General features: G+C 39.4%; 1 protein-coding gene across 1 annotated transcript; it reads right to left on the bottom strand.

The window, feature by feature from the left end:
- On the bottom strand, positions 1-24,380 carry LOC127433424 (14-3-3 protein gamma-B-like). Its single transcript, XM_051685334.1, has 2 exons — positions 24,164-24,380; positions 1-2,650 (listed from the first exon to the last, which is right to left on the bottom strand). The coding sequence occupies exons 1-2, from the start codon at positions 24,248-24,250 to the stop codon at positions 1,994-1,996; spliced, it is 744 nt and encodes a 247-aa protein (XP_051541294.1). The 5' UTR covers positions 24,251-24,380; the 3' UTR covers positions 1-1,993.
- Between the last annotated feature and the right edge of the window lie 3,308 nt (positions 24,381-27,688).

The raw sequence follows: 27,688 nt of genomic DNA, 5'->3' as shown, positions 1-27,688 counted from the left end.
TGGTGGTTAGAAGAGCACAGCATGTTTTTATTTTATCATTATTATTATCATCATCATTACGTTTCCTTTGTGCAATCGCTACATGACTCACATTTAAGATACCAGTAGACATGGAAAAAGAAAGAAAATAGAAATCATGGGAATAGGTAATGTTCCGTGAACGAGTGATTTCCTTACAGAAATAGATTCTGAGGAGTTAAAAAACAAAGTCTGATATTACAGCAATTCTGACAGAAGAAAGCACGGAACGGAAAATCCATTTTAAAAACAACATTAATTGTTTCACAATCATAATTTACTGTGACAAAACACTGGACGTTAAAGTTTGAAGCACTGCTGTTTGTATCTTTTTTGTTGTTGTTGTTGTCTTTTCTGGTTTTGTTTATTAAAAACCAAATACAAGAATCACATGTCACTATAGCAACATCCATAACAGATTAATTCAAGGTAAACACGCACTGTTTTGGTATAGCATACTTCAGCAAGGAAGAAAAAAATATATCAGAAAAATCATGAACAATCCAATATAAAGTAATAAATAGAAAATAATTAGATTCAATTCTAGTCATTTCTTGTTCATATGAATACATAACATCTACCGTTTTTAATAAAGTCGAGCTATGGTATATAAATACATCACCAGCATGCAGCAATATTGTATTATCAAGAATATTGGAGCTGAAATCGTCCGACACTGAGAAACAGTGAGTGCATTTCATGAAAATCAAATAGAAACTGAAAAAAAAAAAAAGAAACTGAAGAAAAAAGAACCACAGATCTCACAGCTGTCTAGTTTTACATTGTGTACTGTTAAAATCTCTTTGTGCCAAAACAGCTGAACTGAATAACAAAATAGTCTATGGTACCTGTAATAGTGACCGTGTGTATTTTGTAATTAGGGATTGCTTTTAGAGTAGTCGTTTATTTTTCCCTGCAAAACATCAGGATTTATCGTTATTAAAAAAATGTTTATTTGATTAGTTTTATTATTTAACTGGTTTTATAGAATTACACTTCGGTGTATTAAAATGACATTTAATTTCTCTATTACAATGTGGGTCAGGCTTGACACGATACATAATGTTTTTTTAACGATATTCATAATAACAATGATAATCGTAACGATTGCAATAATAGCTATTTTATTGAGAGAAGAGAATCGGTTTTCACTTTGGGTTGTAAAGGCAATACATGAAACTGGGGAAATTAGTTATTGTTGCACACCTAATCAACATTACTGTATACAATAGTTCGGTGTAGCTCCAAGGTGAGATGTGTAGTTTAAATGGCACAGATAATCAGTTTGAAGTAAATGACTTTCTAACAGTAATGAGTGCAATTCAGAATCCGTCTGTACTGTATGTATATCAGACACAAAAACACAACCGTTCACTGCAGTGCAGCCTATTTGCAAATTCCTACTTTTGCGAGGCGATAACATTCAAGTTTCACTTCAAATATTATCTTTAGTGATTGTTTTTTTTCTTAAGCCCTAATATTTCACCCTTGACAGTCTGAAATATCTCATACAATATAAATTAGAACAAGCAGCTCCACTTTGTAGTTCACTACAAGAACAGTCCTTATGCCAGTGTGTGGGTGTATCGTAACCCTGCAGCCATTTACAACTGCTGAATGACAAGCTTTTTCCTCAAAGTGTTTGAATAAATGTCATCGAGACAGCAAAGAAGGAGAGGTTTGTTTTATTCATATAAGCTAATAAATTTTGTATTTCAGAGGCATACAATAATTTTTTTAACTAGCATATTTTTCAACTCTCAGTCTTAATTAAGTTTCTTGTGGAAAAAACAAAGAAAACTGCGCTGCTTTATTATCAGCAAACGTGGCTGGCGTATTTCCACCATGCCCCCTTTTGTGAAATTTTCAATTAACATATATTTCATGTTTTCTTTTGCTTGTTGTGTGAGCACGCGTGTTTTATGATACTGCTGAGAGAAAGAGGGTCTCAAAGATCTTCTCTTTTCTTCTCGGTTTAATTGTTGCCTTCACCTCCTTCGTCGTCTTGTTGATCGCTTGTCCAGAGCGTCAAGTTGTCTCGCAGAAGCTGCATGATGAGGGTGGAGTCTTTGTAGGAGTCCTCATTCAGGGTGTCCAGTTCGGCGATTGCGTCGTCGAAAGCCGTCTTAGCCAGATGGCAGGCCTGCTCGGGTGCATTCTGGATCTCGTAGTAGAAGACGGAGTAATTGAGCGCCAGACCCAGGCGGATAGGGTGCGTAGGCTGCATGTGCTCTTTGCTGATCTCGTGGGCTTCGCTGTAGGCCTTCTCAGAAGACTCCACCACTGTGGCTTTCTTTTCACCCGTGGCCACTTCCGCCAGGTAACGGTAGTAGTCGCCCTTCATCTTCAGGTAGAAAACTTTGCTCTCGTGTTGGGCGTCGCTGCAGTTCTTTATCAGGAAGTTGTCGAGGAGGTTGAGCACATCTTGGCACACAGCCTCCAGCTCCTTCTCGATTTTCTCTCGGTAGGCGCGAACCATCTCGATCTTTTTCTCGTTGCCATCGGCCGAGGTCTTCTGCTCGATGCTAGAGATGACGCGCCAGGATGAACGGCGTGCTCCCACCACATTCTTGTAGGCCACAGAAAGCAGGTTCCTCTCCTCATTGGACAGGGCTTCGTTCAGCTCTGTTACCTAGGAGACAGGAGGTGGATGGGTTATGTGCTGCTGTGTTTCACTGATACTCAACCACAGTCTTATTCTTCAAGACTTAAACAGGTTTCAAAGTTTAAACAACCAGCTAGTCCATTCCTGCAATTGTGAGTGTTTGTTTCACTTCATGTTTTCGGTCAAAACCTTTAGTTGTTTTATGTCCTACTCTCCAGACACTATAGTAACATAGAATGGAATATACTATATCATCAATGTCGAAACAACTTTCTATTTCTATTATTTTTGTGAAACACACATTCCTCCAAATCCATATGACTTTTTTTTCTTCTGTGGAGCAGTAAAGGAGATGTTAGGGACTGACAACTTCAGTCACCATCTCATAGCATCTTTTATTCCATTCAATGAAAGTGAATGGTGACTGAAGCTGTCAGTCCCTAACATTCTGCCCAACATAGTTCCATTGAAGAAAGAAAGTCATAGAGTTTGGAACAACATGAGAATGAATAAACTGACATAATTTTCATTTTGGGGCAAAATATCCCTTTAAAATCCTCAAATGATGTGTTGTGATGGGTAGTTGAAAATAAATTCTTGTTTAAAGTTGACATGTTCTACGTGATGCCTGCTCCTATGCTATGTACTCCAAGGGCTCCTTTTGCCAGCGCAAAGCGCAAGTGGGCGTGGGTAGGAGTGTTTGTGCCATCTGTGGGTGTATTGTGTGTTAATGAAGTGGCGCAAAGTGCAATTTGCTATTTTGGAGAAATAGGTCATTGCGGTAAGTAGTTACAAAAGCACGTCTGTTTTCAGCGCAAAGTTTAAATTCAGTTCCTGCATTTGCAGTTTGGAGATTCCACCAGCAGGTGGTAATAAAGTTCATGTCCAATCTCTTAAAATATAGTGGAACATCAAATTAAAACAAAGTTTTTATTCTTCTAATTGATTGCATACAGTCCATTTACACTGCCAACTTCTTTTGAATGTGCTGTTTGTGTTATATATCGCTGGTGTTTGAAAGGGAATGAATGATATAACAGGACGCAGATGGTGGAATAACTGGAGGAGAACCTCAGAATTAAATTTCATTGACCCAGCCCATTAGCACATTGGGCGCACAATTTCACAAAACCCACTTGCGCCGAGACTTAGAGCACGCTTGCACGAAAATTCCAAAATGTTATGACCATGCCCATTGACTTTGCATTTATGAATTTAAGCATAGCTTTGTGCTTAGCACTCTTAAAATAGGGCCCCTATTCTAAAACTATTAAACAGCAACAGCATTTTGTTAACTATTTACATATCTTGCACACAGTTTTTATGATATTTCTTTAAAGCGAACATGAGTTTTTGAAAGGCGCTATATAAATAAAACATATTATTATTATTATTATTATTATTATTTAATTTGCATTCATTCTTGCTGTCGGAAAATTGCAAAATCCTGGAGGGATCGGTTAATGGAATCGCAACTGAAATCATTAAATGGAATCAGAATAGGAACCAGAATCTTTGAATTCCTCAAGATTGAATCAAACTCAGAACAATGTATTACTGATCAATTATTCCAAAACCACCTCCAGTATAATTCCAAGCCCAACAGTTCCTGAATCGTTGTATAACACATTTGGATTGCAGTCTCAGTTATAGTCACATACAGTACTTCTATTATGTTACAATTTACAAACCGTTTTAAACCTCTTCCTCACATAAACTAACACCCCCCAACCTGATCTTATCCAGTCAGTAGAGGGTAAGTAAAGATCAATCTTCCATCTCCATAGTAACAGGGCAATCATCTTTGTTTGGATGCAATTGAGTATTTCTGCTGCCATGGCAACAGCAGCGATGTCCATGCTTTATGCTTGTGCATGTATGTTTGAGAGTGCATGTGTTTGGGGATCATGCCTGTTGAAGTGTAGAAGTGTAAGAAAGACAAGTGTGTGTGTGTGTGTGTGTGTGTGTGTGTGTGTGTGTGTGTGTGTGTGTGTGTGTGTGTGTGTGTGTGCGTGCATGTAAACAATGTGACGGAACACGCGTATGTGAGCCAGTGCAAGTGTAAGTGTGTATGTGGGTGGATGTCACATGTGGTTTAATGCTTTCAAGATATGGTACATGGATAAAAACTAATAATGGAAAATATGTAGATATTCGTTAATCAAGCTGTGACTCTGATGGAAATGACATTTTTAACCTTTTTCAAATAGATTGTCTTGCTTAGGCTAATTTCATAGCTGACATTTTATGTATACTAAATGCACACGATTTAATATTTTCACACTTTTTGCATAATTTGGCAAAATTACAACTTGATTGGAAATGACAACTAATAAAAATATAATTTATATTTCCCTTGATTTTTCTTTGTTTTGTCTCATATTTCATCTCAAGCATGCTCTTCACTGACACTTTTGTCCACTTGGTTAACAAGTACACTAACTTTTGAACAAAACTTTATTAGAGGCAAAATTGTTTGATGTGGTGGAAATGACGCCACAACTGAGACAGTCGTCATTTTTGAACAATTGAAAAAAAATCACGCAGAAATGAGTATTGTTTTGACATCATAATGTGCATTTTAAATGGCCCATTAGTTCTGACTTTGAGGTGAAGAGGTAACCCGGAAGAGCAGATAACATCACTAAAGGACACGAGGTACACAAGAGCTGAGCTTTGCCTTGTAACTTTGCCCAGTATGTTGTTGATTCAATCAAAACAGTACATTTATTAATGGACTTAATCAAAGGCTTGATTTCAGTAGCCTAAAAATTCTACACGAGTATGATGTGTCTCTTATAGAAAAAAAGTAAAGAATTGACATCTTCCTTGACAATTTGTCACACTGTATCACAGTGTAAGGGTTTAGCCTAGAAAAACATTGGGTCTCATTCATTAATCGCACATATTTGTGTATGAAACCTGCGCACGAAAGTTTTTAAGAAGAAACCATGATTCATCAATAAATTGCGACTAAACTTTCCCCCTTTGCTGTAATAACAGCTTCCACTCTTTTGGGAAGGCTTTCCACTATACTGTATGTAGTAACATGGCTGCAGGGATTTGCTCTCATTCAGACACAAGTGCATCAGTGAGGTCAGGAACTGATGTTGGTCGATAGGGCCTGACTTACAGTTGCTGTTCCAGTTCACCCCAAAAGTGATCAGTGGGGTTCAGGTCTGGGCTTTGTGCAGGCCAGTCAATTTCTTCCACGCCAGACACAGTGAACCATTTCTTTATGGACCTCACTTTGTTCACAGGGGCATTGTCATGCTTGAACAGAAAAGGGCTATCCCCAAACTGTTGCCACAAATTTGGAAGCACACAAAGCCCAAGCCATTACATAAAGAAACATTACGATTTTTCTTTACTGGATTAAAGGGAGTAACCAAATTCATTAATTAGAAGGGGGTGTCCACAAACTTTTGGCCATACAGTATATATATATATAGTGTGTCTATAGGTAATATACATTTAAACTCCCAAACATTCATTTTGCAAATGGAACAGAATAGAATTTAAGAACAGGGAGCCCTGCAACAGAAGATATGGCCCCCAAAGAGCCCCCACTGAACATCAAGTCTTACATGAAGAGACAAAATCAATCGAGAAAGACTAAATAGATAGAAGAACTGTGGTGAATTCTCCAAGAAGTTTGGAACATACTATCTGCCAACAACCAAGAAAAACTGTGTCCAGGTGTATCTAGGAGAACTGGGGCTGTTTTGAAGGCAAAGGTGGCCACACCAAATATTGATTTAACTTTTTTATGTTTACTGGACTTTGTATGATGTTAATTGATAAAAACTAGTTATGGCATTATTTTTGAAGACATCCTCACTATGCAACATTTTTCACAAGTGCCTAAAACTTTTGCATAATACTGTATCTTTGTATGCATATATCATATACAGTAAAGTCTTACTGCAAAGTAACAAAAATGATGTGCTCGAGTTATAGCTCAAGTGGGGTTCTGGTTCTGCCCATGCGCGCTTAGTGATAGAGTGCCCAAACGGAGTACTCTGAGCCATTGGATGATGCAGCTGGTTGAATGCTCCTATACTGCCTGGAAAGCATTTTCAGGTGGTTTTAGCATGTTGTATACTGCACAACATTGCAATGACAAAGGGAGTTTCTTTACCTTATGGCAGTGTTCGAAGTATGCAATGGGTGTCACAAGTACCAGCTGCGACTCTAACTCTTTTAAAGTGCTGGTATGTGTCTTGTTCGTGAAACGATCAGACTAAAGGGGAGAACCACCACAGAGTTCTTCTCACATCAAGCACCGCCTTATGGACCACACGCACAGCCTGAACCTGTGAATGTTGAGGCACAAATAAATGTTTCTGCACAAGCAGCGCTCCAAGCATGCCTTCAGTTCATCCAACATCTACAGAACCAATTACTGATAGAAAATTGATAAAGATTTTTTGCATTTTTAAAGAACTGCCCTTACTCTAGCTTGGCCAAAATGCATTTGGACTTTGTTGTTACAGTGCGTGTTGATGGGAAAAGCTCAAGAGGTGTGTTCAGTGCTCACTGATGAACAAAGTTCTAATTATGATGTTGTAAAATCAGCGATCTTTCATGCATATGAGTTGTCAACTTTAAACAAGAATTGGACAAGAGCTTATAATGGCTAGGGCAAAAAGTCCTTTACTGGTAAGTGAAGCCCACAGGTTCGATAGCTGAATCTGGAATCTCAGCAGACATCCAAGTTTCTGTAAGGCAGATAATGCAGCAGTCCCTCGTCTCTTGTTGGAAAGAGATCCGCGCTCTCAGCTCGCAGAGCTTGTTGTCCAGAGACTGAACATTTGCCAGTAGAATACTGGGTAGCGGGGGTCGATTTGCACGACATCTTACTCTGATGAGAACGCCGGCTCTATTTCCCCTTTTCCTTCTCCGTTTCCATGGCCGGGCAGCCCAGACAAAGGGCTCCGCTGGCGTGTTTGTAAACAGCGGGTCGGCATTGAGGAATTGGAAGTCCAGTTTTCGGTGTGCAATTGCAGAACCAATGTCCAAAAGTGTTTGTCTATAGTATACAATAAGGCAGACAACATCCAAGACAAAAAACATAAGAACTGTAAACAAAACAAACAAAAAACTGCAATGTTGTGTTGGAGCTCACAATGCAGCAGCCATACGCGGTGCCATCTTGAGTTCACTTAGGTTATACCAGTTATAGGGTGTTGTGTAGGTTTTTGGGGTGAAGCATGACGTAGCACACTATATTAAGACTTGCCATGTTTGTCAGATTACAGGTAAGCCTAACCAAAAGGTGCCAGTTGCTCCTCTTCACCCAATTCCAACACTGTCAAATCCTTTTGAACATTTGTTAATTGATTGTGAGGGTCCACTACCTCATTCAAAATGCCTAGCCCACCTTTGTCAATCGGCCTATGTAGTTTATTAAAATGTAATCTAGGATGCTTACCGTTCCAAATGAAGGACTTCGCTATGCTATCAAATTGCTTGATATAAGAGAGGGGGACATCTACAGGGAGAGACTGTAACAGGTAGTTAAATTTTGGAATACAATTGATTTTAATAACATTATCCTTCCCAATCATAGATAAATGTAATGAAGCCCACCTGCCCACATCACTCGAAAACATTTTTGTCAAAATTAACTCTAACTAAATCAGACAAATTTTCTGGGAATAAAATGCTCAAATACTCAATGCCCTGTTTGGGCCACTGGAAGGCACCCGGCTAGAAAGCTGTTACTGGGCAGTATGCTGTCAGAGCCAAAGCTTCGGATTTAGACCAATTGACTCTGTATCCTGAGAACTTAGAAAAGGAATGAATAATTCTATGGAGGCAAGGCATAGATCTATTGGGGTTGGAGACGAATAATAAAATATAATCTGTGTAAAGCAAAAGTTTATGCGCAACACCTCCCGCCACCACCCCTAAAAAATCATCTTCCCTTCTTATCGCAGCTGCTAATGCTTCCAGGGCAAGACAGAACAATAATGGGGAAAGAGGGCAACCCTGCCGAGTGCCGCTATCCAGAGTAAAATAATCTGAAATTAATCCATTTGTTTGTACCGCCGGTGTCTATAAAGTAACTTAATCCATCCAATAAAAGTATTCCCGAATCCGTATTTTTCCAAAATCTTAAAAAGATAATCCCATTCTACAATATCAAATGCCTTTTCGCCATCAAGTGAGATGGCAGTGACCGGAGTCTGATAATTTGCCACTGACCACATAATATTGATGAAATGCTTAATGTTATCAGAAGAGCTGCGGCCCGAATAAACCTGATCTATATGTATAAGAGATGACATAACTTTACTTAATCGGTTAGCCAGAATTTTTGACAATATTTTTACGTCTAGCTGGATCAGGGAAATTGGACAGTAACTTTTAATCTTAAAGATCCAAGTAACTTGGATCTTTGTCCTTTTTAAGAATCAGACTGATCCGGGCTTGTGTCATGGTTGGAGGAAGCTTTCCATTCTTTAATGATTCAGTATAAACTTCTAACAAAAGTGGAGCCAGTTCTGTAGCACAAGCTCTAAAAAACTCAGCGGCAAAGCCATCTGGACCCTGAGCCTTGCCTGTAGGCAAGGCCTTAATTACCTTACCAAGCTCCTCCAAGGTTATCTCAGAATCAAGAGAATTTATTTGCTCAGTCATCAGTTTAGGAAGTTCTAATGGTTCCACAAAGTTTCTAATATCTTCATCAGTAGATGAAGACGTGGAACTATAGAGATCAAGATAAAATTCTTTAAAAGCATTATTAATGAGGATTCATGTGACACCATGCGAGGAGCGGATGTGTAAACGGCGAGCTCTGCACACTTTGCTAGTTTTTAATTATTTTTATGTCATAAACCGGTGAGATTTGATACATCCTGCTACATATCTGTTCTTTGAAGTCAACATGGCAAAGAATTCAAAATCCTCAGGCTCTGGAGATATTAAAAGACACTTATATGCTCAAGCTAGTGCCTCGGACGGGCCCGCAGACCAGGGACTCGGTTTGGACGGTGCGGTGGGAGAAATTCAACGGCAACTGGCGAGTATGTCTGTGATGCTTATGAAAGTTGTTGCTGACTTAGAAGATCTTGCTGTAATGCGTTGATCGATTACTGTGATGGAAATGAAATTCTCTGAGTTGATTTCAAGAATCGGGGACGTCGAGTGGCGGATCGATTATCTGTAGTCATCGGAGAGGGAATTAGCTGCTAATCCATTAGCAACCAAGATAGACTTGGAACATGTTTGGCAAAAACTGGAGGATTTGGAGAATCGTAATCGGCGAAACAATGTCCGAATTGTTGGAATTCCTGAGCATGAAGAAGGCAGAGATATGGTGAAATTCCTAGATAAGCTTTTCCCGAGTCTGCTCGACATAACAGGCCATAAGCTGGAAATCAAGCGAGCTCACAGAGTCCTGGCTCAGAGACCGGCTGAGGGAGACAGACCCCAATCAATTCTGGCCAAATTTATGAGATCATCCGATAAAGATCTCGTGTTGTGCGAGGCGAGGAGCAAAGGAACGCTTTCTTGGAAGAATCTCAGCATTTTCTTGTTCTCAGATTTTGCGGATTTGACAAAGGAGAAACGTGATCGATACAAGGAATGCAAGAAACTGTTACATCAATGGAAGATCACTTTTGCTCTGATGTTTCTGGCCAAATTGAGAATAGATACTAAGGATGTCTGCAAAATATTTAGATATCCCGCTAGCGACTGGAGTATGTTTTGTGTAGTAACACTCCTTCAAGAAACTTTTGCATCGCGAAGGGTCGCTTACACACTGAAGTTCCCGGCCAAATTGAGAATAGATACTAAGGATGGCCACAAAATATTTACATGCCCACAACAAGTGATGTCTTTCATAAAATCAATGGACTGAGGAAGTTATGGTGTCTCTGCATGTGCCTCCAAGTGAGCTTGTCTCACTGAACATATATTTGACTGTCCGAGGAAGCTGAGCACCTTTTTTGTTTTGTTTTTTGTGCTGGTTCCGCCTAGCAGCTGGAGTTTGTTTTGTGGAATGGCACTCCTTTGGGACAGTTGTGGATGAATCTGCTCATTCTTTGTGCTTAGGCCTCCTACTGGATGGAGTTTGTTTCATGAAGTATTTTTTGCAGGACATTGGAATGATTAGGTCATCTCCTGCATTCATGAAACAGCCAGCTCACTGAACATCTATTTGACTGTCTGAGGAAACTGAATGGCTTTTTTTTTTTTTTTGTGCTGGTCCAGCTAGTGGCTGGAATTTGTTTTGTGGAGGAACACATCTTCGATACAGTTTGTGAATGAATCTACATGTTCTTTGTGTTTATTCTGCCTATTGGCTGGAGTTTGTTTTATAGATTATTTTCTGTTATGTAATTCTGTCTCACAACATTTGTACAGAAACACCGGACTTGAGCAATCCGATGGCAAAGTTGTCACGGGGACTCTCGTAGGCGTACATGGACTTTTTGAGTTTAGAGTGATGGACGCCGGTTGGCACTGTCGTGCGTGGGGTTAATTTGCATGTTTTTCTTTTTTCTGTTTGTTTGGTTTGGGGGGAAGTTTGGGGTTTGACTGTGGCACTAATGTTGGAATGTGGTCTTTATAATTTTATTTTTAACACACAATCTATTTTTTCTAATATGTCAATATGTCAAATGTTAATGTGAGTGGATTGTCTCTTTCCACGTGGAATATGAATGGGTTGGGGCACCCCGTAAAAAGAAGGAAGGTTATTTCTTTTCTTAAACATAAGAAATATAATAGAGTGTTTCTTCAAGAAACGCATCTTTCCCTGCAGGAAGCTGAAACATTTGGGAAGATATGGGGTGGACATATTTTCTTTAGTGCTGGCTCAAGTAAGAGCAGGGGAGTCATTACATTGATAAATAAGCATCTACAATTCAAATGTCTCAAACAGATTAAAGATAAATTAGGAAGAGTCATTATTGTTTTAGCAGAAATACAGGGGCAATGGTTGATTTTGGCTAATATTTACGCACCTAACGCTGATGATCGGGGCTTTTTTTTATAGATCTTGAAGGAATGTTGCAAGCTGCTGGCACCCCTCATAATATAATATTGGGAGGAGACTTTAATCTTTTGATGGACTCAGTCCTTGATCATAGTGAAGCAAAAGTGTGCAAGCCCCCTAGAGCAACATTGACACTTCACAGAATGTGTAAAAATCTTGGTCTTACAGATATTTGGAGACTTTTGAACCCATCTGATAGGGACTATACATTTTTTTCATCAGTCCATAAGATTTATTCTAGAATAGTTTTTATATATATATATATATATATATATATATATATATATATATATATATATATATATATCTAAGTCCCTAATTTCATCTGTTGTTGACTGCTCAATTGGAAACATTTTAGTCTCAGATCATGCCCTGGTGAGTTTAGAGGTGCTGCCACATATGGAGAAAAATAAATCACGTAGTTGGCGCTTTAATGTGTCCCTTTTGCAAAATCCTGATTTCCAACAAATGTTAAAGGTGAAATCAATGTTTATATATGGAGACCAACTGGTTCTCAGTATCCTCTGTGGGTGTGGCTTGGAAGGCACTTAAGGTGGTTCTTTGGGGTCGGATCATACAGTATGCCTCATTCATCAAAATATCCAAAGCACGAGAACTAGTGGAGTTGGAAGAGAATATTAAAAGTACAGATGCAGAACTGAAGCGCCGAATGTCATCTGATGGCCTCAGAGAACTGACCCGATTGAAATACAGATATAATACTATTTTGTCGCAGAAGGTGGAGTTTTGGTTATTTAGGGCAAAACAATCATATTTTGAGTCAGGGGACAAAGCAGGGAAGCTTTTGCAGACAGTATATTATATTTTATATGATATGTATATTATTAGATGAGACAGTTAAAGGTTAAAGGAAACTGTTGAGAAGAGAGAGAGAAAATTAAACAAGGAGCACTTTAATGAGCTCTCTGATAAGCAGGACAGTTCACATGAGAGTGTGTTGTACACTGGTCAATAATTGTAGTAACATGATGGCATGTAACAACATGTAACAAAGCAAACTGTGATTGGTTGTTTACATGTCTCAGACGGCTCCATCACATGCAAGCAGGCGATTCTCTGCGGTATTTTCAGTTTGAGAAGCTATTCAGCCAAACTGAAATAATGTTTAGTAGTTCTAGCAGGAAGACTAGCAGCTGTACATCATCACACCATTAGCTAGGTAACTCCTAGCCAATCACATGTAAGCCATTGCTTTATAAGTCTGCTCACATTCTATCACATTGCTGTTTCAGTTGCGCTAACACGGCAACCTCCACCACCCCACCACCATCAGTTGAGTCCCGTCCTGCACAGGGGTAGGCTCCTCGCCCCTGCCTCCTATCTCCGGCAGGATATGACGGTTCCGAGTACAACTTCTTCGGACCGCCAGACGGGGCTTACACCAAAGAGAGACATTACATTTTCTGTTTTATATTCATCAAATAAATGTCATCTTGAATTTCACTCAAGTCTGCAAGTCTTCCGGATAGAAATCTGAGTTACCGTAGACTTTGTCAGTTTGAACCAGTCTGGCCATTCTCTGTTGACCTCTCTAATCAACAAGGCATTTCCATCCGCAGAACTGCTGCTCACTGGATGTTTTTTGTTTTTGGCACCATTCTGAGTAAATTCTAGAGACTGTTGTGTGTGAAAATCCCAGAAATACTCAAACCAGCCCGTCTGGCACCAACAATCATGCCACGCTCCAAATCACTGAGATCAAATTTTTTCCCCATTCTGATGGTTGATGTGAACATTAACTGAAGCTCCTAACCCGTATCTGCATGATTTTATGTACTGCACTGCTGCCACACGATTGGCTGATTAGATAATCACTTGGATGATTGTTGGTGCCAGACAGGCTGGTTTGAGTATTTCTGTAACTGCTGATATCCTGGGATTTTCACATACAACAGTCTCTAGAATTTACTCCGAATGGTGCCAAAAGCAAAAAACATCCAGTGAGCGGCAGTTCTGTGGATGGAAACACCTTGTGGATGAGAAAGGTCAACAGAGAATGACCAGACTGGTTTGAACTGACAAAGTCTACAGTAACTCAGATAAACTCTGCATACTGCTATTCTGAGATGCGTGTTGGCACTGTTTTGTGGCATGAGGTGGACCTACATAATATTAGGCAGGTGGTTTTAATGTTGTGGCTGATCAGCGTATATAACAAAATTCAGAATATCTGCCAATTTATCAGCCTCGTGATATATTGGTTAACCACTAATCCATATGCCACAGTATTCTTATTTCTATGATGCAGCTGGAGCAGGAAGCAAAGGAGAATGGCTAGATGCTGGAAGGAGTGGAGGATGGGTTGATGAGGATGTTTTAAGGGAGAAAGAGGGGGGATTCTTGGTTAAAGTAGCTCATTGTTATATAACGATAGAGTAACTGCAGATGTTTTTTTAAAAAAAATTGTTTTTGCAGTTACTGCAGGCTTCTAAAAATAAAATGCATAAAAGCTTTATAAGCACACGGTTATGAAAAAAACAAAAACATCTTAAAGCCACATCGATGGCAATGCCAGAAGAAAGACAGTGGATGGAGGTGGATGTGGGTAGAACAGTATGCATGGCAGATATTCAGAGCATAGGCAGATAGAATACTTTTGACTGGCATGGGTTGTCATATGGAATTTCTTTGGAGTTTTATCACTTTTTAATAGAGTTTCTTTTTGTTAGTGAAGACTTAAGTGCAATGAAAATAAGACTGAAATTATAATACTGTTCAGTCCTGAGTTAGGCCTGGGCAAAATGACGAAACCATGTGCATAATGCAACCGTGTGCATAAATTACTGTATTATCTGCATATAACTGGATCTCTACATCAGGACAAACAGAAGGCAGATCATTAATGTAAATCTAAATAAAAGTGGTCCGAGTGTAGATCCTTGTGGGACACCGGTAGTGGTGTTAAGAACAGTGGATTTATGATTATGAACCTTCACATATTGTGTTATTCCATTTAAATATGATTATATCCATTTAAGTGAATCGGCTGAACAATTAAAGAAGATGGTTTATTAATAAGTATTCTACAGTTTACCACTTTTCTACTGGTTTTTCTACAGAGTCATTCAGGTTCCTGGGCACTACTATCTCACAGGACCTGAAGTGGGAGACCCACATTGACTCCACTGTGAAAAAGGCCCAGCAGAGTTTGTACTTCCTTCGCCAGCTGAGGAAGTTCAACCTGCCACAGGCGCTTCTGATACAGTTCTACTCAGCAGTCATTGAGTCTGTCCTCTGCACTTCAATAACTGTCTGGTTTGGTTCAGGTATGAAATCAGATATCAGAAGACTACAAAGGACAGTTCGGACTGCTGAGAGGATTATCGGTTGCCCCCTGCCCTCCCTTCAAGAACTATACATTTCCAGAGTGAGGGAAAGGGCTGGACAAATCACTCTGGACCCCACTCACCCTGCCCACTACCTTTTTGAACTGTTCCCTTCTGGCCGACGCTTCAGAGCTCTGAGCACCAGAACCGTCAGGCACAGGAACAGTTTTTTCCCTCAGGCTATCCATCTCATGAACAGTTAAATTGCCCCATTGAGCAATAATTAATGTGCAATACACAGTTTAGTCTTTTTTATATTTATCCAACACATCCTACCTCTTCTGCTATTACATTCCTCTGAGAGGAAAAAAATAAATAAAAAATTGCACTGTACATAACAGATTTGTATTTGCACTGTACATAACATATAACAGATTTGTATTAGATTGCACTACGTATGTGTGTATGTATGTACGTATGTGTATAACTATTTTTTATTTTTTATTATTGTCTATGTCTTGCTGCTGTTTTTGTATTGTTGTACACTGGAAGCTTCTGTCACCAAGACAAATTCCTTGTATGTGTAAGCATACTTGGCAATAAAGCTCATTCTGATTCTGATTCTGATCTAAAGCCTTTCTGAGGTCAAGAAAAACAGCCCCTACAATACCACACTTATCCATCATTGATTTAATCTTTTCCAAAAAACAAAAAAAAAACAACAAAAAAAACAAACAGGTAGCAGTCTCTGTGGAGTGGTGAGCTCTAAATCCAAATTGCATGGGATGCAGTTTTTAAAAGAACTGTCATTCAAATAAGATACTATCCTTTCTGACACACACTTCTCCACCTTCTTGGATGCAACAGGCAGAATGCTAGGCCGATAATTACTGATAAGCTGGGGGTCACCTGCCTTAAAGATTGGTGATACAATAGCAGTTGTCCATGTATCTGGAAAAACCCCTTGAGAGACTGAGAGGTTAATGATATTTGTGATGGGTGAAACCAAGGACTCTTTCAAAGACTTAAGCATTATAGAGTCCATACCATAGCAATCTTTGGCTTTGGAGGTATTAAGTGAGTTAATTATCCTGCTAATTAAACATTATGCTCAGAGATGTTACTTTGACTGAACAGGGGTTTGGAGGCATCCACTAGTGCTCTGTCATTTATAGCCATAAAACTCTGTGCAATCTCAGCAACAGGGTTAATAAAGTATCTGTTAAAGGCTTCAGCAATTTCTAATGGATCTTGCGATGTGCTACCATTCAGTTTTAACTGTAACTGTTTTGATGATCCATTATGATTGACACCAGTTAACTTCTTAATATGCTCCCAGATATGTTTAGTGTTACCTCTAGCCTCACAAATAATGCTAATAAAAAAATTTGCTTTGGCTTTTCTCAGTTCTTTAGTAACCTTATTGCGTAGCATTGTAAATTTCTGTTTATCGATGTGCAATTTATACTTTAGAACTTTTTTAGCACAAGATCCCTCTCCTTCATCAGTTTCAGTAAATCTGTGTTCAACCAGGGTAGAGAGTTCCTTTGATGCTCCTATTTGTCTTGTCTTCCCAATTTAGTTGCCCAAAAGTATCATTTCTTTAGTAAAATCACATTCGTTAAGTAGCTTTTTAAATTCATCATAAAAACTATTGTTAGAGGAAGGCGGGCAATATAGCACAACAAGAACAAATGACATGTGAGATGAGAGTGTAATGCATAGCCCAATACACTCCAAGTCAAGAGTAGACAATTGAATCTGGCTGCATTGAATATGATCTTTCATGTAGACCATTACTCCACCACCTCTTCCCTCAGATCTATCCCATCTAAATAAGTTATATCCAGGTACATCTAATGCCACAGATGGTCAGTGTTTATGTAACCATGATTCTGAAAGACACAAAAAATCTAAATTGGAGTCACATAAGAGATGTTTAACTTGTTCAGTTTTAGAAATTATACTTCAAATATTCAAATGCTCCCCTAAGAGTCCCCTGGGTTTTGCCTGTGTCTCCCAGATAACTCCAGAATGATTTACAGATTTAAAAAACTTCAGTCTGCGATGTTTTTTGAAGACCGGGATTACAGGTACAACCACACGGTCAGGAGTGTCTCCACTGTCCCTTTGTATGTTTGCTCAATAGATTTTCTGATTACAGGTGTGTTCTTGTTTTGATGAACAGTTATTAGTTTCATGTTCTGTGTTTATTAAAGAGTTATCACTCTTCGCCGGGTTCAACACAGTTGATGGCAGAGATTTACTTAGCTGGGGCAAAACCATAGGCATGACGATCCTCTGTGCACCTGGCGTCATAGGTAAACCAGCACTTCCAGGACAGATATCCAAATCCTCACGCACCGCCATGCACACTGAGTTCCACAGCAGCCACCCATGGCTCTTCCCATTCACTATAGCCACCAACCTCCATTGTTCTCCCTCGTCCACATTAGCAGTCACCATCCACTCCCGGCTCTCCCTCTCCACCACAGCCGCCAACCGTTCTCCGATCTCGCTCCCCGTCACAGCCACCATCCGCTCCTGACTCCCCCATCCACCGCAACCTGCTCCAGAGGTCCCGAGACATCCACTTGGCTGGGTGTCGATAGGACATTCAATGATTTCTCCTCAGCATTCGGATGGCAGAGGTAGGCAGGGACGTGGTGTATCAGATCCATACTAGTGAAGTCTCTAAACTCCACTAAGCCTACCTGTTGAACTTGACTACTGAATGCAGTTGTCTGCCCACGCTGACTTGCATTAGTCCACATTACTCTGTCCATGATGTTTGAGTTTGGACCGGGGCACTGATGGACATCACCGGAGAGGAGCAAACACAGTGTAATGATGAAATAGCGGCTTGTTTGATATTTAGCTTGGTAAGATTCTTTAGTTTGGTTTCGGCATGGGTAGATGAACGTATTAATCAGGGCATTTTTTCCATAATGCTTAATGCCCTGATTGTAATGTAAGGTTGTAGATGCAGGTAGCTTGTCATAGAAATAAACATTCCCTTGAAAAGGTGGACCTGTGTCTAAGAAGGTTAGAAATAAAATTGTAGGTTAAAAGTGCAGCCAGCACACCTTATGAGCCTGAGCCTGACCTGCCTGCCACCATCTTTTCTGTGGATCGTGCAAGTGCGTGCGAGTCCAGCAGGCTTCCTGATATTTATGCTCCAGAGACAGGAGAACACAGAGCGGGTTCACGCGTGCTACACAATCTGGCTTCTCTTGATAACGTGACCCATTTGAATTCTACTGAGGAGTTTTTTTTACCTTAAAGCACTATGGAGGAAGTCAAACATCTCAAACGGTTAGACAGCACGACATTCTAACCCTCACTGATGAGGAATACCACTACAACACTGTGTCATGTGGCAAAATAAAGGGTTTTTATTTTGCACCCTTCATAAAATTCTGTTCGAATGATATTAAATATTTGGGAAAAAAAATGGCCATGTTTGACTTAGTATTATGGTATGCACACAAAAGGTGATGCAATTATGAGAGGCAAATCTTACACTAATGGCCCTTTCACATAAAAAGTGGCGTGAATGTTCACCGTTAGCACATTGACGCCTTTACAACAGGTGGCGCTAATCAACAAGCAATTTTACCCCGGTAGGGTAGATGGCTCAATGCACCTTAGAGATGGACCGCCCTCCACCTATGATGGATGGGAAGAAGAATCACTTGACAAAAGTCTGCAAACATCCAAGAAAAGCAAACGAGTTCTCTAGTGAGCAGATAGAAAAAAAGAAAACATATATCTCTACAAGCTGCAGCAGCGATGTTCGAGACACTTCACAAAGTATTTCAGTTCACCTGCTGGACAAGCTGACTGACAGTATTATCATGTATACACAGTCTGAGGGGTGATAAGATAGAATTGAGTGTATAAAAATGTTGGTGTGCAAAAGCCTTAAAGAGCACCTATTATGGTTTTTCATGTAGTGTGTTATATAGCTGTTTGTGAATGTTAAAAAATCTGCAAAGTTTCAAAAATCAAAGTGCACGACAAATGGAGTTATTGAATCCCAAAAGAAAGAACTGAATCTGAACACCTGAAAGGAGTCGTTAGTAATTCCAGACTTACTTCCTGTACAAACCTATGTAATTTGGCAACAAAAAACCCGCCTCTGGTCTGTTTACAGCCAGTGCACGCTGTTAGCCTGTTAGCTGTTAGCTTCTGCTAACCGGCTAACTCACATTATTGTCAAACTACATATAAACTTTCCACAGAGAAATGTCCTGTTCTCGTCGTGCTTGCGATGGTGGTTTGGGTTGATCTTCTGATGTATCACTATCAGACTCGGGCTCAAATTGGTAAGGTAAAACAGACATTTTTTCAGATGGAGCTGAAACTCGGATATGGTAGTGGGCGTTTCCTTTCTGACACGCACTGTAAGCAGTAGACCAATCACAACAGACTGGGACATCTGACCAATCAGAGCAGAGTAGGCTCTCTGAAAGGAGGCGTTTAGAATGAATCCTTTAAAACGGATCATTGAACGAGTCGTTTTTGACACTGGGGAAAAAAAGGTAATGCTGCAATTTAAATTATGAGCAAATTAAAGTGTTTTTTGACCTCGGATGCATGTAAATCTATTGTATGAGACCTTTAAAACAAAATTAGGCACGTTTAAAAATCATAATAGGTGCTCTTTAAGGTGAGTGTTTTTTTTGTTTGGTTTTTTTTTTTACTTTGACTATGTTTGTCAAGTTCCAAATAAAGAGAAAGTTGTTTAAGAGGAAGTAGTTTTCATTTATAAAACATTTAATGCACTGACTGGATTTTCCAAAAAATAGGCATTACAATATGGTTATTTAACATATGTAAACCCATTTTATTGATTTTCCAGAAAAATGTAACTATATATCGTTAATGTGATATAAATTACTCATATCGTGATGTAAGATTTTAGTCATGTTGCCCACCCTTATCCTAAGTGTTCAAAATACTCACCAAATCTGACAATTTGACATGAAATTCAAATTGACTGAATTTAATTGTAATCACAAACAAATGTTCTCATTTGTTAAAGAATATGAACTGCATTTTTTATCAGCATTATTTTTGTATCAATCAATTTGATCAATTTTGATTAAAATCACTTTTTAACCCACAACATCTCAAAACACAACATTATGATTTATGTCAGCAGGAAGCTGTTCGTTTCTGCTGAATAAATGTAACCGGTCTAAGATATGGTTAATCCAGTGGTTCAAAGCCATAACTACAACTGTGTCAGATTGGGCACAACATGTCAGAACAAATGCACTGTAATTAAACAGCTGAGTCCAATACAGCAACAAATTGGTAAAAGTCTTTTATGCCTAAAAGTCTAAACTGAAACACATTTGACATGTAGTTAAACGGTCCTCAAAGTACTGTTTGAATGGAGCAAGTAATAGTGACCGAATACTATAATAGTACACTGGGAGCAGCGGTACAAGTTAATACCGCCATAAGTAATAATGGTGGATTATTTAGCAATGGAAGTAGCAATGCAGCAGTAACAAAACCCTAAATCTCAGACTCATCATCACAAAAGTATCTTGTGTTATTCCCGTTTTTTTAATTTTTTTATTAGGCCACAATGCCAATGGGTGGTGAGCATTACTGCAGCAAAGAGGATTTCCTCCCATAGAAAGAACTGAGAAGACATGGCTAAAACACACCCCTAAGCTGCTGAGAGACCTTCCAACTAGCAGAGCTTTCCGGTCAGCTGAGGAACAAATCAATACTTGGACAAATCAATCCATCCTGCAGTATGTCTCGAAAAAGAGAAATGATCCAAGTTGTCACTTTGCGTGAGTATATCCAATGAATGACACAATATGTGAAATGTGAAAAGTTTTCTGCTCATGTGGGAACAAGTATGAACTAAATGTTTAAGCTTTGGATTCAGGTGGAATAAAGTGATTTTTGATTGCCATTCAAAAGCTAAAGGGGGCTGAGTAAGAGTCAGAATTATTTAGTATAGACCAGATAAAAGCAACCAGTTTAGTAAAACAGCGAAGGCTTGGGGGTCCTAATCATTGCATTGCATTTGCAATGTAGGAGAGGAACCAATTTGTCAAGTTAATTGTCAGAGAATGAAAGTTGTTTAGTAGAAACCATTATACTGTATGAACAGCACTAAGGGTCGACAACAACCCATTTACCAGATGTCAAGAGATAGCGTAGATGTGGCCTCAGAGAGAACACACCAATCAGACCACGACAGAGCATTTTTCAATGAGTGAGTTGCTAAATGGAAAAATGTACTTTCCTCTTCACTGAGTGGCTTTAAGGAGTTCATCACCCTGAAGCAAAACCCTGACAACCTTTGCACTGTATATAGGTGAATCTCTTGAACGCTGACAACAATGTTCTGATCTTATTTCACTCAAAAATCAAAAGAAATAAGAGTCTATTTTGCATATAGAAAATTAAGCATATTTTGATCATTCAAATAGTTTGCAGTGTATTGTGTGTTTGCATTTGTATCATGACAATCCCATATATTCACCATTATGTAATGCAAAGTAAGGTTTGTACAGTAAATAATTGCATTGTCAAGTTTTGGTTCAGACTGCATTTTCTTTCTGCAAAATATAATTTTTTATGTCCAGCAAGTTCAATAAATAAACTTCAATTGGTTCAAAATGCAGCAGCCAGAGTGCTGACTAGAACCAAGAAATATGATCATATTAGCCCCATTTTATCGTTGTTATATTGGCTACCTGTTAAATTTCATATTAATTTTAAAATTCTGTTAACTACAAACAAAGCTTTGAATGGTCTAGCTCTGCAGTACTTAAGTGACCTTCTGACACGCTATTTTCCATCACGTTCATATTCCATAGGATCACTCAATTCTGGCCTGTTAATAGTTCCTTGAATATCAAAATCCACAAAAGGAGGTAGATCCTTTTCCTATTTGGCTCCTAAACTATGGAATAGTCTCCCTAACACTGTTCGAGACCAAACACACTCACTCAGTTTAAGTCTAGACTAAAGACTCATCTGTTTAGCCAGTCATACACCTAATTTATCCATCAACTCACAATTAGGCTGCTTTAGTTAGGTCTGCCAGAACCAGAAACATTGATCATGATCTATAACTGTAAACTATAAATGGAATGGCATCTATGCTAATATTATTCTATTTGTTTCCATGTCTCAACCTCGTGATTCATATCCTGAGGTTACTAGAGCCGGCCAGATCCAGCTCCGTTCCTGCTTGGTGTCGGACTCCACTGCTATGTGTCTCTGAGTGATGACGACTAAATGCAACCGGTGCTAGCCAAACATCACTTCAGTCTTTTACAGTGGACTTCAGAGGATGAACTGATGCCAACTCCAACTGTAAGACATGGGATACTTCATATGCCACTGCCTGAACCTTGGACTTAGGATGGACCTCACCGAACCTCACCGAAATGACCTGCCGGTTGAACTGCGATACACCTCATTGATCTCTGCCTGCATCACCTTTGTCTGATGATGGACTACACTCTTATAATGGAATACATAGACTATCAATTAATTGCCAATAAAAGCCTTCATCAGCCAACTAACAAAGGACAATTGCATCTATGTGAACTTCTGCAGTTAATCCAGGATGAACTTCAAAGACATTAGTCATTAATTTTACAGTTCATACAGTTTAAACACTGGCCCTTAACACTTACTTAGTTTACTAATCTTAATCCATGACCTGCACTGCACATAAATAACTAATATTGTCATTATATTCATGATGTTAGTCAGAGGGGAACTGACCCCCACAGTGAGTCTGGTTTCTCTCAAGGTTATTTTTCTCCATTAATCAACATCTTCTGGAGTTTTGTGTTCCTTGCCACAGTCGCCTTCAGCTTGCTCACTGGAGTTATAAATGCAATTATTATTTCATCAAATTAATCAATGATGACTCTAAGACTTTATAGATATTACAGTTTCATTTTCTGTTAATGCATGATTTTCTGTAAAGCTGCTTTCAAATGTGTGTTGTGAAAAGCACTATACAAATAAAAATGACTTGACTATGGTTGGACTTATCTGAAATAGCCTACCTAAAGCAAAAGTGCAGGAAGATGGCTAAAGATGACTAAAATTGTGCACTTATAAGGTAGGAAAATGCTGTAGTCAGACCATCATTGTTACATAAAGCGTTATAGTGCAAGAGATGACAGACAGGGAGAGTTTTGTGATTGTATCTTATTAGGTGGAGTCTGATGGATCGGGCGAAATGGTGCATTACGGGCACTGCACCTTGGCACACGTTGCGACACGCCTTGGAGCGAACCTGCAATAGAATACGCGCAAGTGCATGCGTAAAACCACATGCGGCCGCTTTAATCCGGTTGAGATTTTCTGCTCTCAGTTGCTATATGACAGCCGTCTCTAAGTTTAGCATTTCAAATATGGAAGGATCGAGACTAATGTCACTGCTGAACCTTCAGTAAAGGTTTGGTTTGTCTCGTTCTGCAGAGACAAAGAGAGCGCGACACAGATTGGGTTGATTTTGAGTTTGTGCATCCTTAACAACCATAGCCAGTACTAATGATGTTTATGAATAACGGACCTGCTGTAATATGCCAAGACTTGGGATTGTTGCATGGGCACAATTCTGCTCATTTGCGCTGGACTGATTGAAGATGCCCGTGCATTGCATGGTCCGTTCACCGTATAACCACTTATATTACCATGCATATCATTAATATCAGAGGATTTTTTTGTTTGTTTGTTTGTTTTTGTTTTTTAGCGATTCTGATTAAGCCTATAATTGTGGTTATGTGTAATAAAGAAGTGTCTATATGGTCATGTTGTCCGGTTCGTTCAGAGGCATCTTGGCAAGGCACCGCCCCGAGATCAAACAGTCCGCAATCGCTGCCCGTTTCCTCTTAATCTCAAGAAATCGGGGTTTACGCCCAAGTGACGGTGACATTGTGACACGATATTCTGTAAAGAGATTCGTCATCATTTCCGCAGGACTGTGACCTGTCAGCCCGTTCAGGTCATCTTATATGGGCCTCATATTGCAGAACGCGCGTTTCCTTTGGACGCCTCTGTCATCAATAATAGAAATCTCCGATCTTCAAACAGATTTGATCCGCTGCATTGTCACTGACACATTGTAACTGTGCGACTTGCATGTAATTAAGAGAAAAATAACATCACCCTAATAATAACCACCTAAACGAATAAAAAATTAGTTATAAATTGCCCAAATAATGCAAAAGTCGCACTTACCGATTTCATGGCAGCAGCCATATCATCATATCTCTCAGCCTGCTCTGCCAGTCTGGCTTTCTGAACCAGCTGCTCACGGTCGACCATGTTTAAAATCGTTTCTATTTCAGATATTTATGAACGGTATTTATGTGTCTGTATTGTCTGAATAGTTGAACACGCGCGCTCGTCTCTTGCCGCTGCAGCTGCTCTGTGCTCTGTGCGCGTGCCGATGGAACACCCCCTCCCTTACACTTGCACTGGATTGCGTCATCAGTGGGTGTGTGCCCCCTACTGAGTAGTGATGTCATAATGGGTGTCTTGCTAGTGCGACAATGACTTGGCGAATTATCTTTTCTTATGTGCTATGATGAGATCTTTCCTGTCTCATGACCTTTCACTTCTTTCTTTCTCACTTTATTTATTTTCTGTTTTGTTTTTGTCAATTTCTCTTTATCTTATTTCTCAGTGAGTGTATTTATGCCTATGTACTGTATGTTCAAACTGTACAACGTTTACATTATGTGGATATGTGCACTGTTAATGTTTTGCACTAAAACAAAAACTATGAGACAATGGCAAATCATCAGTCTCAATTCTAATGGGAACTGGTTAATTCTAATGAAAACTGTAAATAAAATTAATAAATGCTATTTTGCATGAAGGAAATTACTTTTAGGACCATTCGGATTTCATGCATTGAGACATTTATTTATTTTATTGTTGCATGAAAGATTCTGATTACTGTACGTCTGGTTTACAGAAATATCAAACCACTATTTTGGCCAACAACTTTATAAACTGGCTTTACCTAAAAGTATACCAGTTCCCTCTCATTTACCCAACAGGTATTACAGAAATATGATATTAGAATTTTAGTTTTGAGCATGGAAACCTAGTTAAATAATAATAACATATAACTATTTTAAGTTTCTTAACCATATACTGTAGCTTAACAGAATGAAATAACTATATCCCTGTTAGGCACATAACATGTTCTAATGAAGGAATATTTTTGACTTTTGATTTTCTGACATAAAATAGTTATAAAATAAAATTATATATATATATATATATATATTTATTTTTTTATACTTTTGGGAAATGTTGTCAGATGACAATTCTCCACCACAATGGAAAATGGTCCAAAAACTAGTTTTTCTTACAAATGATACATTTGTTCTCTTATTACATTAATATTTCTTTAATTAATTGATGTTTTTTATTCACTTTGAATGCCTGCAAACTAAAGCACAATTTCATTTTGTTACAGAGTAGCCATGCATATGGAAGCCTATAGACATTTTTCACATTGTGGTACAACATTGACATATGGCAATGGTCATATTTTCTCAGTTTTCTGTAAAACTATGTTATAGAGTTGATCAGTTAACAACAACATCTAGTTAACTTATCAGGGGTGCAGCATATATATATATATATATATATATATATATATATATATATATATATACACATATATGGACTCTGAAAAACACCAAAAGAAAGATGCTCAGGGTCTCTGCTCATCTGCGTGAACGTGCCTTAGGCATGCTGCATGGAGGCATGAGGAATGCAGATGTGGCCAGGGCAATAAATTGCAATGTCCGTACTGTGAGACGCCTAAGACAGCACTACAGGGAGACAGGAAGGACAGCTGATCGTCCTCGCAGTGGCAGACCACGTAAAACAACACCTGCACAGGATCAGTACAACCGAATAGCACACCTGCGGGACAGGTACAGGATGGCAAAAACAACTGCCGGAGTTACACCAGGAACACACAATCCCTCCATCAGTGTTCAGACAATAGGCTGAGAGAGGCTGGACTGAGGGCTTGTAGGCCTGTTGTAAGGTCCTTACCAGACATCACCGGCAACAACATCGCCTATGGGCACAAACCCACCTTCGCTGGACCAGACAGGACTGGCAAAAAGTGCTCTTCACTGACGAGTCGTGGTTTTGTCTCACCAGGGTTGATGGTTAGACTCGTGTTTATCGTTGAAGGAATGAGCGTTACACCGAGGCCTGTACTCTGGAGCGGGATCGATTTGGAGGTGGAGGATCCATCATGGTCTGGGGTGGTGTGTCACAGCATCATCGGACTGAGCTTGTTGTCATTGCAGGCAATCTCAACGCTGTGCGTTACAGAGAAGACATCCTCCTCCCTCATGTGGTATCCTTCTTGCAGTCTCATCCTGACATGACCCTCCAGCATGACAATGCCACCAGCCATACTGCTCGTTCTGTGCGTGAATATACCAGAAATGTCCAGGAACTTGCAAGTGCCTTGGTGGAAGAGTGGGGTAACATCTCACAGCAAGAACTGGCCAATCTGGTGCAGTCCATGAGCAGGAGATGCACTGCAGTACTTAATGCAGCTGGTGGCCACACCAGATACTGACTGTTACTTTTGAACCAACTGCAAATCTCTCTCCCCCTCTTTCTCGCTCTGCTTTTCCATTATGACGGTGACCAGCTACTTTAGCAGGGTGAGGTGTTATTTCTTTTCCTGTTTTGGTGGTGTGGGTAAGGTAAGTGGCTTGGATGTGTGTGAGGTTGGAGGAAAAACACAAATTATTGAATCACATACACACACAGTTTCTTGTTTTAAGATTGGCTCAGATAATTATCATATATGTCTATATACTACAGCTGTAACTTCATAATCTTAGTCTCACTAAACGAACATGTACATTAAAGCAGTCAAACAGTGTGTAACCTACCTTCCTTTAAATGAGATTAAAATATTGTAATTGTCAGTCTGACACTAAGTTTCAAAGTTTTAGATTCAAAGTTTTATGACTTACAGTATAATAATGCTCAACATTTTTCAATACTCAAAACATACATTTCACGCTGCCAAATCACTACCATAGACCTTATTCATGCTAATGCCGTCTTTGATTTTTAACGGGACTGTGAGGGATAGACTTACAATCTCTTCAATGGCACGAATGGTATAAAGCTGTAAAAAGCTCCTAGATCACATCTGATGTTCCACAACTCATGTTGTCTGGAATTCTTTACATACTGAATGTTCTTGGACAGATATTTTATCAATGTTTTGTCCACAGAATGATCCAAAAACACTTTAAACTGCAGTACAGCCCATTGAAGAGACTGTAAGTCTATCCCTCACAGCCTGATGGTACTAGCATGAATAAGGCCTATTGATTCAGCAAATTAACATCAAAACCAATATTCAAACTTTCCAACATATGTTTCACTCTCATAAGATTAAAACTTTATTATTTTAAGCACCTGTTGGAAAAATAAATAATTATTTTGTTAGGGGGCCTGGGTAGCTCAGTGAGTATTGACGCTGACTACCATACCTGGAGTCGTGAGTTTGAATCCAGGGTGTGCTGAGTGACTCCAGCCAGGTCTCCTAAGCAACCAAATTGGCCCGGTTGCTAGGGAGGGTAGAGTCACATGGGGTAACCTCATCGTGGTCGTGATTAGTGGTTCTCGCTCTCAATGGGGCGTGTGGTAAGTTGTGCGTGGATCGTGGAGAGTAGCATGAGCCTCCACATGCTGTGAGTC

Source organism: Myxocyprinus asiaticus, chromosome 4 (genome assembly GCF_019703515.2).
Source record: "Myxocyprinus asiaticus isolate MX2 ecotype Aquarium Trade chromosome 4, UBuf_Myxa_2, whole genome shotgun sequence".
NCBI classification, from domain to species: Eukaryota; Metazoa; Chordata; class Actinopteri; order Cypriniformes; family Catostomidae; genus Myxocyprinus; species Myxocyprinus asiaticus.
Note: the sequence above shows the minus strand (reverse complement) of the source record. Positions and strands in the feature narration are given on the sequence as shown.